Source organism: Hippoglossus stenolepis, chromosome 13 (genome assembly GCF_022539355.2).
Source record: "Hippoglossus stenolepis isolate QCI-W04-F060 chromosome 13, HSTE1.2, whole genome shotgun sequence".
Lineage (NCBI taxonomy): Eukaryota > Metazoa > Chordata > Actinopteri > Pleuronectiformes > Pleuronectidae > Hippoglossus > Hippoglossus stenolepis.
This window is the reverse complement of record NC_061495.1, coordinates 22,166,625-22,184,106: the sequence shown is the minus strand read 5'-3', so window position 1 is coordinate 22,184,106 and position 17,482 is coordinate 22,166,625. Positions and strand designations below refer to the sequence as shown.

The 17,482-nt window shown below is 40.5% G+C and overlaps 1 protein-coding gene across 1 annotated transcript in view; it reads right to left on the bottom strand.

The window, feature by feature from the left end:
• LOC118120533 (aryl hydrocarbon receptor) overlaps positions 1–17,482 on the bottom strand; it is a 42,565-nt gene that overhangs the window by 15,880 nt on the left and 9,203 nt on the right. Inside the window, exon 3 of the mRNA XM_035175590.2 lies at positions 1,989–2,098. Coding sequence (XP_035031481.2) covers positions 1,989–2,098 — 110 coding nt within the window. The remainder of the gene's footprint in view (positions 1–1,988; positions 2,099–17,482) is intronic.

Sequence of the window (17,482 nt, the reverse complement as noted above, 5' to 3'; positions counted from 1 at the left end):
CGAGGCCCCCTGTGGAACACACTCCTCCTGACTGTTGCTCCAAATGAGCTTTCATTTCTCATTACTAACAAGCCAGGGAAATGAAGGCTTATCATAATAACGAAACCTTCCTGGTAGGGTCGGGAAATGGCGGCAGGCTGTTTCCTCTCCTCTCCTGGAATGCCAGTGTGATGCACATTGGGAGGAACTGGACTGGAAAATCAATGACTCCAGCAGATCCCAAAAAGATCTGGCAGCGAGCTAGCGCTCTACTCAATCACACATACAGTACGGAGAAGTCGCCCCCCCCCCCTCGTTTTCCCTGGAATGGAAAACAAGTCTATTGATCGCCTTTAAAAAAAAAGCTGCACAGTGACCTGGAATTCCAGTAAAATGTCCAGACACAGAAAAATGTCTAGTTTAAGATTTATAGTTTTATCACATTATTTAGTAAAACATGGGCAAAAGTAAGTGGACATCACTCCCACATGTGATCGCTGAACATCTCGATCCAAAACCTTAGGAATTAATCTTCAACTATATAAACAACAACTCTTCTGATGGTAACTGGTGTGTATTTAAACGTTCTCTAGTTTTCACACACACTCATACAGTGCATCTAGAGCCAGCATTTTTTCTATGACAGAAAATTTGAGGTTAAGTATTTTGCCAGGACACTTTGGAGTGGGGAAGACTGGAATAGAACCATCGACCCCCTGACAGTAGAATTTGAAACCTGGCTGCAGAGCTTCAATTCAGACACATGAGCAACAGCGAGCTCCAATACTGGCTCACAGCTGGAGTTGATCCCAAACGTGTGGAATGGAGTTGAGGTCCGTTCTGTGCAGATCAGCCTTGTTCTTCAAAACCAAACTGGGAAAATCATTTCTTCATGGATCTGACCTCGTGCACGGAGGCATCATCATGTTGAAACAGTAAAGGACTTTCCCTTAAAGGGTTGCCACAAAGTTGGAAGAACACCGTTGTCTAAAAAGTCATTGCATGCTGTGCAATAGAATATTAACCTAAACTAGAACCGAAGAGTCTAATCCAAACCTCATGAAACTGCCTCGAACCAAAATAAATACAAAGATATTCAGGTTGGATACAAACCAGGAAATCACTGAGCAAATCATTGACTGTATATAAAGATGGTCTCGACTTCCTTCCGTTGAGCAAAAATGAAGCTAAAATATCCTGGATACAGGTGCCGCCATATTGTCCTTTTGACATCATTTGGAGCCAGAGTCAAATAACTAATTAAAACCGAACGATAAAATGTATTTAATGTGCACTTTCACTTTTTAGATGGTCCATGTCCCATCCACTAAAAAGGAGGAGGTGGGCTTTATTACCTTTACTGCAGCCAGCCAAAAGGGGGCAATAGAGACACTTTGGCTTCACTTTTGGGGAGCGGTCATGTCGGCCATCTTTATAGTCGATGGTGCAAATCCAACAGTCCTGTTATTTCCGGTTTATGTTTCATCGTACAACTGTGGATTAAGTTTCAAAACTGTTGGACCCAATTAATTCAGATGTAACCAACACGCGAGTTGAGGAACAACGAGCAGAAATCTGTGTTCAGATCAATCCACATTTACAAAGTTGTTTTTGAAGGAGGGATCCTGAGCACAGAACTGTTAAGTCGGTCGTATTGAGTAGCAGGCACGAGCTTCATCCACCACTTCAGCTGCAGACGTGTTTGACGGTGCACTGATGTTTGATGAGAGCCCAGCAGACAGTGCCAGACGTATTGAGTGGTAAGCTGCCTTGAGCCTCTGATCCTCTGTCATTGGCCTAAATAGATTTTGGCCACTTGTGAGGATGAGAAAAAAACAAACAGCAAACAGAAAACACAAGTGACAACCAGACACACAAATTCAATCAGGGCAGTTGCTCGTCCACGATCACTGACCAGTTGTGTGGCTGCACCAAAAAACCTTTAATTAGATGATAAAGATAAAAACAGATGTAAAGGAAATAAGAATAAATGCAGTTTGAACACTGACCTGCAGCAACAGTTCTCCTTCAGGGATCTTTTTCTCCACCACTGCTGCTGTTTTACTGTCGTCATCATTCACACCAGCTGGAGTCGCTCCGTTCCGACTGTTCAGGGCCACTGTAGGGGGAGACAGGGGTCGACACAGGGGAGGTGGGGAAGGAAGACAGGCTTTAGTCCTGTGATAATGTTTGCAAAGCACTGCTGTGACTGTCAGTTTGTCTTATGCCTGGTACAATGCTGCATGCATGGGCTCCCAGCTCATTAAACATTCATAACGGGAAATATAAAAATCTGACTTCACATAAATCAGACATTTTATTTTGTCTCATTTGTTTATATCACAGTTAATATGACCTCAGCAAATTATTATTGAAAACAAAATCTTACTTTTGTTATTTCAGTTTCTGAAGAGGCAGAGGCGACCTACAGCTGCATAGTTATATTAGACTTTAACATCCCACACACACTGTGTTTATTATATTATACAATATTTCATTTAGATAAATTAATAGATAAATGTTTTGTTTTGTGCTCGTGGAGTCTATGACAAAAAATGAATAATTCAGGACTTTTACTAATTTCATTAAATTGGCTCATTAACATGATTTTGTATTAATGATGTTGATCATGTTTCTAAATGACACACTTCTGTTTAGGATCTCAAAGACCCACAGCTGTGAAATCTGGTTAAATTGCATCTGTTCTTGGTGTTGATTGTACTTTTTCTTGCAGTGAATCTAGTATCATACATTATTTGGATTTCTGCAATCAGAGTTGTATAATAGTTTGTTCATTGGATGAGCTCTCAACATTGAACAGTGATATATCAACATTAAGATGTTTTGACAAACAAAATAAATGTGTATATTTTCTAGTGCATGATCCACATTATATTTTTCTCTTTCCACCACATGTGCTCTGTCGTAACCTGAAGACCAGAGGTGTCCGGACCTTTTCTGTCAGAGCTCCCACTCTGTGGAACCTCCCTGGTGGGATTCATCTGACAAACTCCTGATCCTCATTTAAATCTCCCTGAAAGGCACATTATTCACCAACTACTTTAATCATTTTGTGTTTTATTTAAATCTGTTGTTACTCTTTTCTCATCTGTAACATTTTAACTGTGATTTTGTGCTCTAATGCTGTGTGATCTTCAAATTGATTTGAATTATTTATTGTTGTTTGCCTTCAATGGGTCATTTTTACCTTTGTAGTTGTGTTTAAAAGGTGCTACATAATAATATAGTGCAGTAATAATGAATTTTATCATTATTGGTAAATAAAACATGAGGTATTTTCTTATTTGGTGAACTTGCAATGCTTTACACAGTTTTTGTATCATGTTCATTAAAAGCTGCAGCGTGTGCTGAGGGGAACAGTTAACTTCAGAATTAAAGAAAGAAATATGTATTTTAATTGTGAAGTGGTTTTGTCATAGTCTTTACAAATGGAGGAATCTGTGGGATTCCAAAATACAAAGACGTAATGTCAACAGAAAACAAAAACGTAATGAATCAGATTAAGAGAGACAAAGACGGATCTTTGTGTAAAAGAAATGATGCATGTTTTGTGTTTGCAGGTCGTCAGAGCAGATCAGTTGGAGACAAACTTCTCATCTCGTCCAGAGACGTGTTTGTTGCCACGTTTGAGCGACATGAGGCGACTCTTCTTTCAGACCTCGCTATATTCAAACTTCACTGCTTGTTCAGCTCGGCTCCACCCCCCTCCTCTCCAGTGCCCCCCTGGTACCTCCCCCAGTCCCCTCTGCCTCCCCTCCCCGCCCCCCATTGGCTGCTGGCTCCAGCTGTTCTCGTCCTAATGGGATTCTCATCATTTCCCTCCATGACATCATAACTGTTTTCAGGGCTCAGTGTGGAGGCTGCTGGTTTAGATAAGTGGAGGAACCGCTGTGGTACGATAGATACTGAACGTGTTGCAGTCAGAGGATGAACAGACAGTTATGTGAACCAGAGGCCTCGTACTGGTATAAATGTGTGGTTTTTGTGATCCGATCTCAAGAGGCCTGCTCTAAGTTCAGGTGTGAACACTCAGATCAGATATAGATCCGATCACGCCACATGTGTTCACAGTCTTTTAACAGTGTGAACGTGAATCCGTCCTGGGCCACATATGAAGGACGTCCTCTGACTTGCTGCAGTTTCACTAAGAATCAAACTTATTTTTTCCTCTTCTCGTTGATTTGTTTGTAACCACCGGCAAAATATCAACACTGATAATCACATAATGATCAACTCTTAAAATGTCAAAATCGTTCTTCACAGCGCAACTGCACGAAATTTATTTTGACTCTCCTGACACACACACACACGCACACACACACACACACACACACACACGCACGCACGCACGCGAGCACGCACGCACGCACGCACGCACACACACACACACACACACACACACACAGACAGACAGACTGGGTAAAAACAACATAGCTTGGTCTTCATGAACGGTGCCAGAGATTTTGTTGATTAAGCTTTGAACAGAATGCTGCTAGAAATTTCAGAGCGATTTAAATATGAGACTTTTTAAATACCATAATGGATGAAATTTAATTTCTATGTCAAATACGACACATATGAAGGAAGATCGGTCCCAGGATTACTAATGAAGTATCTTAGCAGAGAATCAACCTGGAAACATCACGTTATCTCTCAGACAGAGACAGTATCAGAGTCTTTACCTCAGACAAACCCAGTGAACGGATCAATGAGTGTTTGTAGACGATCAGTTCTCATTGATCTTATTTGTAGTTGTATTACAACGTGTTAATATCTGTATCACTGAGAAAGAACTGCAACACACAAACACATTACCAACTATGAATGACGCCAAAGTATTTATCTTAAAAAACAACTTAAGCATGGAGGTGGCATTAAATGATCGTTAACATAAATATGGGCTAAATATCTTAAGGCCATCTTAACGAGGCCTTCAATTCAGATTATTAAGCTTTAGATTTATATTTAGACTTTTTTAGACCCACTGGAATCCCTCAACTCCCTTAATTTGTGGACCCTTTGACCACTAGAGGCGCTGTAGAGTGATCCTTAGCAGCAGGTAGCTGTATTGTTCCTATCAATCGTTTTGAATGACTCTTTCTCATTCTACTTTTGTTTCGGTCCTCTCATTTCCTTGTACATATTGTCATATTTATTTTAAGCTTCTTATAAGCTGTATCTGAGATATTCAGTATTTTGACTCAGGTCTTATCCTGCAAATTATTTTGAAGGAGATTCAAGACACAAGGTGTTTAATTGGATTTAACGCACTTTATTTAATTTTTCCTCCTTCTCTAATAGATTTAAATCCTTTAGCCTCATCCTTTAAGGAAGACTTTATCCTTGTTTTCTTATCTCCTGGTGTTAATGATTCCTTAACTTGTTTGTTTTTCTACAAAGTCTGGATCCTGTTCCAAGAATCAGGCTTATCGAGTTATCTGGACTTAACTGAGGAACACTTTCACGTTCAGTGATAGTGTTTCTCAGTGGTTGAAAAAGTATCCAAGTACAGTTTAGTTAACTCCAACAAGGAGGTGTTTTATCTGCGCATGTTGGTTGTTCAGCAGGATGAAAAACTACTGGACAGATTTTCATGAAACTTGGTGGAAGGATGTTACATGAGTCAAGGAAGAAGTCATTAAATGTTGGCGTGGATCTGGTTCAGGGGTCGGATTCAGGAATGTTTCCTTTAATGTTGTAAGATACAAAGTTTTTCAATGTTTTCCTTGATTTCTCAGAGAATAATTCAAGGATCTTGATGAAAGAAATCAGGCACAATGAAAAGACAATGTGTAATCTGTTGCAGATCCAAATAAAAACCAGGATCTAGTGAATTTAGATGTGGAGGTTCATTCTAGTTAACTTTATTTTGTGTTGAGTGATGTCTACTCTTGCAGCCATTTGCGCTTTTGTCTTAGTAGTTTTCCAGAGGACGTAGTAATGAATAGACTTAATGTGACAGCAATAAGAATTTACTGAAAGTTTTTCATTGGTTATTTTTGATTGATCGACTACTTGAAAATGACGGATGAACTAATTCATCACACAAAGATCACAGTTTCTGTTCACTTTCTCCAGAGTGAGGTTCAGCAGTTAGACTTCGAGTTGAACTGGTGAAGTATTTCAATTGTTTGAAGGCATCGCTGTTGCCTGGCAACTGCTGATCAACATTTTTGCCTGAAAATATTAATAAAATTTACAACGGATCATCAGCTGATTGATAAAAAAATGCCTTGTTAGCTGCAGCTAATATTATCATCAGTGATGATGTCATGAGAAAGAGAGCAGTGGTCAAGCACATTAATCTCTGACCCTGGCAGAACCGCGGTGCTCTGACCCACGATGACCTCTGACCCTGGAGGTGATGGATGACATGATTGGGTGACTGGGTTCTGGGTCAGATCTTTTGTTGTCTGCAATGCGGGTTAACAAGGAGTCCATCGGAGGGGCGGGCCCGTGTCAGGCGTGTCAGCGCAGACACTAGATAGCATATGGGCTTTGTGCGGCGAGTCCGACGTGACTCGTACCTTCACACGAGACGCGGCTTTGGTCGGACACCCCTGACCTTATTCCCATACAGACATCTCGGATCGACTTTTGGAGAGGCCCTTGAGAACGGAGTGTGATATAATCCAACGCACTGGCGAGGAGATGGCGTGGGCAGTGCCTAGCATATGTCAGACATGCAAGAGTGTCGCGTTCTTGACCCACAAAAAAATCCAGGTGCTACCCAGAGCTGATAGAAGGGCAAAACAAAAGGAAACGGCTTTAACGTATCTCTGCAAAAAAAGGCGTAAACAAACAGGGTAAACTCACGGCCGACGACTTTATAATATAAACAGAAGGTTCTTGGTTCAGGTTGGGATCCTTTGTTTCGTGTCATCCCTCCTTCATCCCTTTGTTTACCGTCTCCATGATTAACTCATAATGATTTAAATACAAAAATCCTAGTGGTGAAACAATTAGTCGGTTAGCTTGTGAATGAAACTAATCAAAGATAATATTTATAATTGGCCATTTATCAAGATTTATTCCCTAATTCCAGTTGATTAAATGATGGAGTTTGCTGGTTTTCTCTGTTTTCTCTATTACATTTATTATATATGATTGTGAGTTGAATAGTTTTTAAATGTTCGAATTGGATAAACAACTTGAATTTGAATATATCATCTTGGCTCAGGAAAATGGTAGTTATATTGTTTTAGTATTTTTTAGCCATTGTATAAATACAGTTAAAAAAAATCCTTAGGAGCTTTTAAAAAAAGCAAATAAATAAAATCTGAATACTGGGAATAAATATTTGGGAATTGATTTAAGTATTATGTCCAGATTATTGAAAACTTTATATAAAAATAAAAATAAATGTATAAGGCCATTTTTAAAAAGCTATTCTGACAATCACTGGGGATTACATCGTCTTTTGTGTATCAACGTATTTACTTTTATTTAAAACAACAATTTCATCTAATACTTTCTACCGTCATCATCCCAATGTCTTGACGTCTGGAACTAATTGTGTTGTGAAAATAACACAACAGTATTAATTTTGTCTCCTCGTGATCATTAAAACAACATTTGTGAGGCTCTGGAGAGACACTGAGCAGGAACTGATGTAAAGCTGATGTAGCTTCTTACTAACCACAGACACGTATCTGTAATTTAATCCCCATAGACGCCTGTAACGTTGTTGTTGACAACCACAAACTCAGTATCAGTCACTACAGGAACATTATGGGATGAATTTCGAACCTGCACAGCTCCCAGTCGACCACAAACCAGAACAACTGCCATGAAAATTCACCCCAAAACTGTCAATGCTTCATTTGACTCTTTCTATGCAATCCTGTTCACATTGTAAATATTGTTGCTGTTGCTTCTTTTGTAAATATCTCTTTATCGTTTATATATTGCGCATTTACGTATATATAACTTTTTTTTAATGATAATTATCATTGAGGATTTTCTTACTTCGTCTGGTTACAGCTAAAACAACACAGTCAGTCGCATTTTTAGATCCACAGCAAAAATCATCCATTGATCACAAAAAGATAAATTTTACTTAATCTGAAGATCAAACTATTCTGTCATCACTAGAAAAGAAACTGTTTCGTATTTCATCATGTAATTACTATTTCCTGATCACGAGAAAACTAGGTTGCAGTTTTAAGATTGTATAGATTGTATTTAAGTATTGCACCATGTAAGTGGCTTTGCACTTGTGTGCGCGCATGTCTAGCTATAGTTATGAGGGCCAATTTGGATTCAATCATTGTGAGGAGAATTTGGCTGTTTGAGGGTTAAGACTTGGTTTTAGGGTTAGAATTAGGTTTAGGTTAGCGTAAGTGTAGAGAGACAAGTGTGTGTGTGTGCGTGTGTTGTGGCTGCTGTGTGTTTTCACTCGGTATCTTTACGCATCAGAAACCACAGGTACGCAGCAGCAGCAGCAGCAGCAGCAGCGTCAGTAGCATAATCCAGCCAGAAAAAGTGGGCCAACACAAAGCCTCTTGGACGGCCAGGGGAGGACAAAGAGCAGATCTTGTTATCAGGCTTCAGTGGGCACATAATGAAGAATTTACATTCCCACTGCATCACATATATTTACCATAATAGAGCTGCAGCAATCACCCAAAGGCGTCCCCAGCAAACTGAACAGAACAGCTTGGCTTTCCCATATACACTCATGTTGGCTTAATGGAGCTCTGCAGTTACAGGACAACAAACACTATACATCAACACACCAGAGTGACATGATCAGACACAGACAGGTCAGTGATCTGTGTCCACTGAGACGTCTCTCCTTCATCCTCTTCACTCTGGACAATCATTTCCCTTTTATACCAATACTGAAAAAAGATCAACTCTGCAGGAGAAATTTCACATCTTACTTTTGTTTTTTAAATTTAAAACCTGTATTATGACATTATGAATCATTGCACTGTACAATAACGTGACTCAGACTTTATCTTTAATAACCAAAATTGGTTGGTCATGCTACTCAATCGTGCTGCACCCAGTTAAACACACTCACAGACATCAGTCTCCTCAATGTGCCTGAGAATTGTGGATCCATCACAAAGATTTGAAGTATATGTTAAAATTAAAACGGCACTCAGTCAGCAGTCGCCTTAAATTCAAGTAATAGTTACTTCTGTTACCTCTGCTTTTGGTCTCCCCCTCCTCTTCAGGGAAATAACTGAGTTTTTAGCTGAATTCATCAGCTCGTCTTTAAAAATAATTAGTTCACTACCAACAACTACATGGTGCCGTGTTTTGTTCTGACCGCAACAATAAAAAGTTTTATAACCACCAGAATTCTGTATTGATTAAATTTGGAGCCATTAAGTTAAGGAAATAGGGGAAATATATTTGCTGCTCTAGAAAAGATTAATCTATTTATGAGTTCAACTTCTGTCTTCTCATTATATTTTTCAAAAACAAAGGAATTTACACTGGAAAGAACCAGAATCAACTCAACCCACTGACTGAAACTTCTTTTGTTCCAACAACAATAAAACTCAGAGACTGAACCTCAAACGACTTGTTCCTCAGTATTTTTAGAGAAATCTAAATACTTGTTTCTGTAGTGGCTGCTGCAAATGTGCTCCAGAGCTGCAGAAAAGTGATGCATTAGAGAACTTTATAATCATGGTCGGTCTACTTCCTTTCACTGGGCCCCGAGCCGGAGCTGGGTAAATGTATCCGCTGCAGGATTTGATAAATCAAACCTGACAAACAAGCAGTGACCCTGAAAATCATTCAGTTTGTCAAACTTCAGCTGCTTTCGCAGGCATTTTTATTGCAGCTTGAAGCTGAAGCTGAAGCTTGAATGCGTTTTTTCCCATTTGTTTCTGTTTCTAAGTGTAAAGAGTCAAAAGGTACATTTGAGTTTAACACATTTAACATCTTATTTTCCTCTGAGACGTCGACAGCCATGAGAACAAGTCGAGTTGAGCCAGGAGGAAATTCTCAAACAACAACTTTAACTGATGCTTTACATCTAACATGACATTTGTTGGAAGGTAATAAATTAATTAGGTTTATAATGCAGTCAGCTGCAGTCTCATACAAAATAATTTATACTTATTACTTAATGGCTGCAGAGGATAGATCATCTGAATTTCAACACTAAAAATCTGTTTTCAATGCAACAAACAGGCTGAAGTAAACTTGTATTATATCTTGTTATATATATTATCTAACCTGTGACAGTAATGCACCTCTCTGTGTGCACGAAGAGACAAGAACCACCTGAACATGTTGCTGAGGTGTCAGTGACTCTGTGTGAACTCGCTAACATTTGCACAGCCCATTAAAACTGTATCACTAATGTGGTAAATACCAATAAGAAGTCTGAGCTCGACAAATTATTATTTATATTTAAGATTCATTTCCTAACGAGGAAATTGTGGTTTTGGTTTGATTTGTAGAACTGGTCCAGACCAAAACTGCGATATTTCATTAATCTCAACGCTATTGAAAAAGAGAAAATCTGCACATTAAAGCTCACGTTAGAGAACATGTTAACCACTGATGTTTCAAGAATGAGGCTCTTCCTCAGAGTCCTCTTCTTAAATACCCACAATCTCTTTGGAACAAATCACGTGATTTCTTCTTCCTCCATCATGAGTCCTTCATGCTCTGTCCTGTTAACATGCTTATTCTAGATATTTCTCTATACATCCACCTGAGAAGATGGATTGTGGGTATTTCAGCTGGGAGCTCGTTGGAAGTACCTTGTGCTCTAAATGCAACTGGCACATAAATAATTTAACTGGAACGTCAGGTTGATCCAGCACCCATCAAAAGATGTTTTTATTGGATATGGTTATCTTGACAATATCGAAACGTTAACCGCACATGGGATGCAAAGGTCCAGGCAGGCCTCCATGTACATAAATGTTTTTATATTGAGAACAGAGTTAGCACCAAACCAAAATCCAGTTCTCAACACTTTCAGAGGACTGCAACCTTCTGCTCTGGGAGAGTCCTGCTTGGCTCTGGGCCTCCATCGTGGAGCGTCCAACTCGAAGCTTACTGACACCGCCCCACAGAGCGGCAGAGGGGTTTATCTCACTGTGGGCTTTACTCGGCTGGAAGCTGAGACCCAGAAAACATTAAGCACACAGCAAATATTTATCAAATATTTGTCCACTTTCAATTTGTCCCATCATGCTATTTACAACGGGATTAGGGCGGATTTTCTGCGCTGGTGCCGCTTCAATTTCCTGCCCAATCCCTACATGTCACACTGGCATTCTTCCAAAGCGTCGCAACAGGCCTCGGCGTGTCCTCGATAACAGACAGAACACACAAAACACACAAACATGACGCAGCTCAGAGACACTTGTTGTATCCAACCGATCGAGGGAAAGATTCGGGATAAAATGTTACTCAACACAAGAGAGCAACACTTTCCCCTGTTGATCAGTTATTTTTAGACAGATGCAGAATTTCCTCCGCCGTGACTGACAAGTTCAATCGGTGCATCTGCTCATAATATCAGTGGTTTGGAATATGACTAATTACAGATGAATAAAGTGATTGACCTGAACACACACTCGTTTCTCAGGTTTCCACATCAAGTACCTGCAGCAGGGACTTTGTTTACACCACATCACGCATGTCTCTGCTGTCAGGTCACATGGGACAACAATGGCAGGAGTCTGAATCATGAAACAGGGCTATATTTGGCGGCATTAACCCAGCGTATTAGGCCCGTGAAGGAGGGGGGAGGGGACGGTGGTTGGAGGGGCGGCCATAGTGTCCCGCGGTGTCTCACATCCTCTGCAGCCACGATTAGAGGACGCACCCACACTTACACGGCTGGTTATATAGAAGAGGAGGGGAAGTGGAAACGCTGCAGTTTGTGTTGGAGCCGTGCCAGGACGGATTCAGGCCACGAGGACGGGCGCACAACAAAGAATTACTTTTGTTGTGATGGCTGAGAAGGTCGACTGTCATTGGTGACAAAAGCAAGCACAGATATGTCACTGCTCTAACCGTATCTGAGTAGTTGTACAGTTTTCTGATTGTTTACACCATTTTAACTATAACCCTGACTCCTGGAGTGACAGTGTACAGGCAGAACTACGAGGATGCTTCTTCTTCACTGAAACATGATTGACGCTCCCTGCATTTGACTGGAAGAGCACACACACACACACACACACACACACACACACACACACAGATCACATCAATGCCCTAAATATTTTTCATAAAGATCTCTGCAATCTTTCTTGAACAAATTCACAAAAATGTCCCAAAATCTCCTCATCTCACAATGTGCAAAAACATCTGGCCCCTTAATCGAACCCACTCTAGAATTGAACGACTTCTTTCTAGGCCCCACCCTTACACAAGGTTTCAGGAAAATCAGTCCTGCTGTTTTTGTGGAATCCTGCAGACAGTCAGAAAACCAGCAATGAAAACATAACAAATAATGGATCAACTTCTTCAGGTCTTTGAAACTACTTCCAAACTAAAGCTCTGTCACTCTGTTATGTTACAGAATACGAAGGATGCAGCAAAGGAACAAAACATACTCATAATACTTAAATGTACACCTGCATTAAAGATACAGTTGAATTTACAGCAGCTCTGGAAAATGGTGAAAAAGTCCATATCTCACGATGTTAAAGAAAGAAAATTCCAGGATCTGGAACCAATTTTTTAGTCACACAACAGGAAAGTTAAAATAGAAACATCAATAGAAAAGTAATAAATAATTAAGCGACTATAAACCAGAGAATTTGCAAATATCATTATTATAATCAAGGCATACATTTTGAATGAGGATAAAAATGGAATCTGTTTGTTTCTATGAATTAGTTTTCCTATCCCACTGTTGCCAGGGAAACTGAATCACTGCGTTTAAACCTGTCCTCTTAGCTCAGGTGTTAATCTTTACGGTAACAAGGATCGCTAATCTGGAATAGCTGGATGCATCAGTAGTGGTAACTGACATCCACTATGTGTGTGTGTGTGTGTGTGTTTGTTTACAGTTTTGAGTTGTAAGAATCGATAAAAACAGACTGCATCCCGTTCATTTGCCTCGCAGCGACACTAGCAGCCAATCACAGCGCAGCATGACTTGAACAAGTTGTCTGAAACGATGCTCAGAGTTGCCGTTTGCACTTCACTTCACGCACATGAAGCGACACACAGCCCTGTGCACGCATACAGCATGTGTGTGAGTGTGTTTGTGTGTTAATTATGCCAGCAGAGTGTGAATGGCAGCGAGTAAATATAGAAACTCCTTCAGCTCCCCCCACCCTGTGAACGCTGCAGTAAATGAACACGCGATGCACACAAACCACCCCCAACATACACATGGATGCATGCAATACACAGGCTCACATATAGAACATGAACACGCGGTCACTAATGCAGGGGGAGTGCACGCACCCTGCGCTACTTTCGTGTCTCCTGAGGTTTTTTTTTTTCTATCACATGGGTGCATATTTGCTTATGAGGGGGGATCCAGAGAGATGGGAGGAGGGGGAGGAGGTGGTGAGGAGTGATGGGATTTGGGCGGGGTAAGGTGGGGAGGGGTCACTCCTGATTACCAGGTTTTCCCTTCGATGGCCTGCATTCCTCTCAGAGCCGTATCGTGATCAGAGGGGCTGGGGGATGGGGGCTAAGCCCTGTAGGGGAAGGACGGAGGGAAGGACGGGTAGAGAGGGAGGGGGGGTCGTCATGAAGGGATGACCCACTGCTGATCGTGTAGCCCCCGCAAAGCTCTGCCTTTCAATTGTGTCCGGATGGTCGACCTACAGGAAGGTGGGGGAGGGGACGCCGGAACTTCAAATGACAAAATCATCGGCCTCCTCCTCCGGAGCCGAGCGGAGATGGGTATCATGTCATGTCACAAGACTTTCACAGCAGCCACTCGCTTACGTAACCAATCCCAGAGCGGCAGAGACAACGAGGGCCTATAGAAACACTGCAGCTCTGACAGATCGTTTCCAGCTGTGAGCCAATTCCATGCGTGCCATGTCATGCCAGCGATGTATGGACATTAATTACATTAAATTGAGTTGCTTGGCCTCGTTTGCTTTCAGCGATCCGGCGACATGTTGCGCAGCCGTTTCCCCCACTGAACTCAATTGAATTGATTGACATGAATACAGTTCCTTCTCTGTTATTACGGACTCGTTACAATACCAGTCCAGTGACGATTTGAAGGGAAACAAGCGACACGAGATGCAACACATTAGTCCACAGTCACTGTACATACCAACTTCATGAGTGAACAAAGCTGCTGTGCATTCTATTAGGAGCAGTGAAGGGTTTTTCATAATTCATTTTCTATATCCGCGGCCTGATCCAGCGGGAGTTGCATAACGCGTGAGCTGCGCAGGTCCATGTTTGCCAAGTCTCTATTAATGGACGGCGTTTCATGCTGATGCTTTTATAATAAATAGAAAAGGTCCACCTTCTGGAAACTGAAAAAAAAAGAAGAAAGATGAATTTCTCCTCCACTGTTGTGTTGTTGTTTTTTTCCGTGGAATTTGCAGCTTAAGAGGAAAAAAACATATATGCTTCACTGTCGATACGATCGATTGATGTTTTTTATGACGTTATTCAAGTGAAAATGTGGAAATTTAAATCTCAATAGAAAAAATGCAAATGTTTAAGCAAAAATTGCCTCAGAAGGGCCGAACTTCATGTAAACTGTCCTTTGTCTCAACAGTACACAGTTTTGCAGTTGGCAGCTGGGATCGGTTCCATCAACCCAACAACCCAGTAAGGATATGCAGTGTGATTAATGACTGAAGGAATGAGCAGGAATGTAGGTAATTTAGAAAAAAACTATTACTACTACCATAGTCAACATGTACACGGACTAAAGACTTACGATAACTTTTATGGCCTGTTGGGGGCAGCACAACCAGCTATTAACGTGGACATATTATTTTGTCAAAAAACATTTAGTGAGATTTGATTCATTTAAACCTGATTTCCCTTCTCTTACTGGCTCTGTTTTGGTCGCCACCTACTTCAATATATATATTTGGCTTTTCACTTTTCATTGTACCTTTGACAGATTATTGGATTAAGTGTAATTTATTTAGTTAAAACTTAAAAACTTAAGCCTAACAAATGTTTTAACAATATATCATTAAAAAAACCTTTATTTAAACCAACAATACGTGTTTTTTATTGACCAGTCGTAGAGTTGTTACAGGAACATAAATGTTCATTCAAACAGCCAAAGAGACATTTTTTTTTATGTTTGATGAATTCAGGCCTCTCTTATTGGCTCCTCCTACTTCTGACAGAAATATGAGGCCCTCAAGCTGCACTATGTTCACCAGCTAGCGGAACGAATTGTCTGTCTGCTCTTTGCTGCCCAGCAGGTTGTGTACAGCAGCTTCAGGAGAGACTCTTTACTGGAAACAGTCGTTTGCTTTAGTTGGAAAGTGAAACTAAAAAAGTTGCTAAACATGACTAAAAACAGAGGAAATACATTTCTCAATTAGTCGAGCAACAACTTTCATATTCCAGTTCGTCTTTTGACCAACTGTTAATCTATGACTACTGATCTGTGCAGCTTTAATTTCAAACTGGGCTGGACATATGCCTCAGGAACGAGGACAGTTTACAACTGTACATGGTGACATTCTGTACATATCTTTAATTAATACACATATTTTAATCCTTCATTTTTATTGTATAGCTTACATTTATGATTCTTGTCTTTTTGCTTTATCTTTCCTCTCACCTTCTAAAGCAGTAAATGGTTTGAATGTGAAAACCTACTTGACAATATTTCTACATCTGATCCTGATTCAACGTGAGCATCAAACTCATTAGATCCATTTCACTGAGTTTCTGGTAAAACCTGGAACAGTATGCGTCCATCTGTCGGCACAAACAGCCGACACCAAACCACAGCAAAGTGAATCCTCTGCTGTCCACAGGGATTATTTCTCCTAATCTCCATCTATATTTACAATGGAGCGAAACTCAAAGAGCTGCAGTTCACTTTAACAACAGTCCTGCTGCTATGATGAAAATCACAGGATTAATCATAATTTCATCTCCTGTCCACCGCAGGTTTTAAACTCTATGAACTATGAAAGTACAGTGCTCGCCGAGGCTCCGAGCACAGAAGCGACCATCTGACGTGCATCTGAGAGAGTGGCGGTTATGTAACGTCCGCCACGTGACGCGCAGGTTTGATTCTTGCTGCCTGCGCCTAAAACTCACAGACAGAAAAGCAAGAGAGGAACGAGAAGAAGGGATATGGGGTGAGTGAGGGGGCACAGGAAAAGGAAAAAAGGGAGATCGAGCCATTCGGCTGCAGGTGACGACTCTTCCAAGAAACCCAGGAGAGCTCTTATTGGCTTAGTTGTGTCATCCAGGAGTTTCCTCCACCATAAACAGCATAAAAATATCCCCACAGGACCAACCCTCACTGTGATCTATCTCTAATAATCGCTGCTCAAATGAAAATCGACCACTTTAAAAACAATGTATTTGAATCATTAGCTGCTCATTATATCCACCTGATGAGCTTGAAGGAAGGTTTTAGAGGATATAGGGAAATACACTTTAAGAAAAAACATGATGAACCAAACCGTGTCATGTTAAAGCAGGAAATGTAACTGAGGGGAGGAATTAAAATTAAAACTGACGAGCCTCTGCCAAGGCTGATCTGCCACTTTATTACTATAATGCATCAACATATGTTGAGATCAGAAACACAGACAGAAATGTTCAAAATATTCATTCTGTGATGTAGAGTTGAGAGTATGTATGTTACAAACTGAATAAAGACAACCTACCTAAAAATACTCAAAATCTGGATCATTATACAAATCTGCACCAAATTTCTCTGAGGGATTCACAAAAATGTCAACGACACAATGTTGAGGAGAGTGAAAGAATAAATCTGCTCCCTGAATTGAATCTGCTCATAAAGATAACGAGTTCTTCTTTGGCCCACATCCTTCCACCAAGTTTCAGGAAAATCAGTGATGTCATTTTCTGTAATGATGTGGACTGAACCTGACCACAGCTGTTTCCTGCACAAGGTAACTGGTTCAGTCTTTCAGAATAATAAGTAAAACTAACAGCCTGAAGGCTTCAAGTAATTGTAATGATGATAACAAAGTATGTGTTGGAGTAAATGGACAAATAATTAGACTCTGTCACCCTCATGGTGTTGAGTGAACATATTCTACATCCTGGTTGTGCAGATGAGTCCAGATAATGTTGGAGCTGAGTATCAGAATATATGAAATAAGGAAAAGCAGCAGATGCAAAATATGACGACACTAGTGGCAGAAAGTTATGAAAAGAAACTTTGTCACAGCCCTCCTTGTTTTAATGTTATGTTACATTCACTGTTTCTCTGTTGATGTTAATCAGAGTAATGGTGTGAAACCTTATAAAGGCTCCATAGTGGCCACCTGAGGTCAAAAACTCAGGAAAATGTAATTGGTGGCACCGGACGACTTAAATTGTGTGAGTT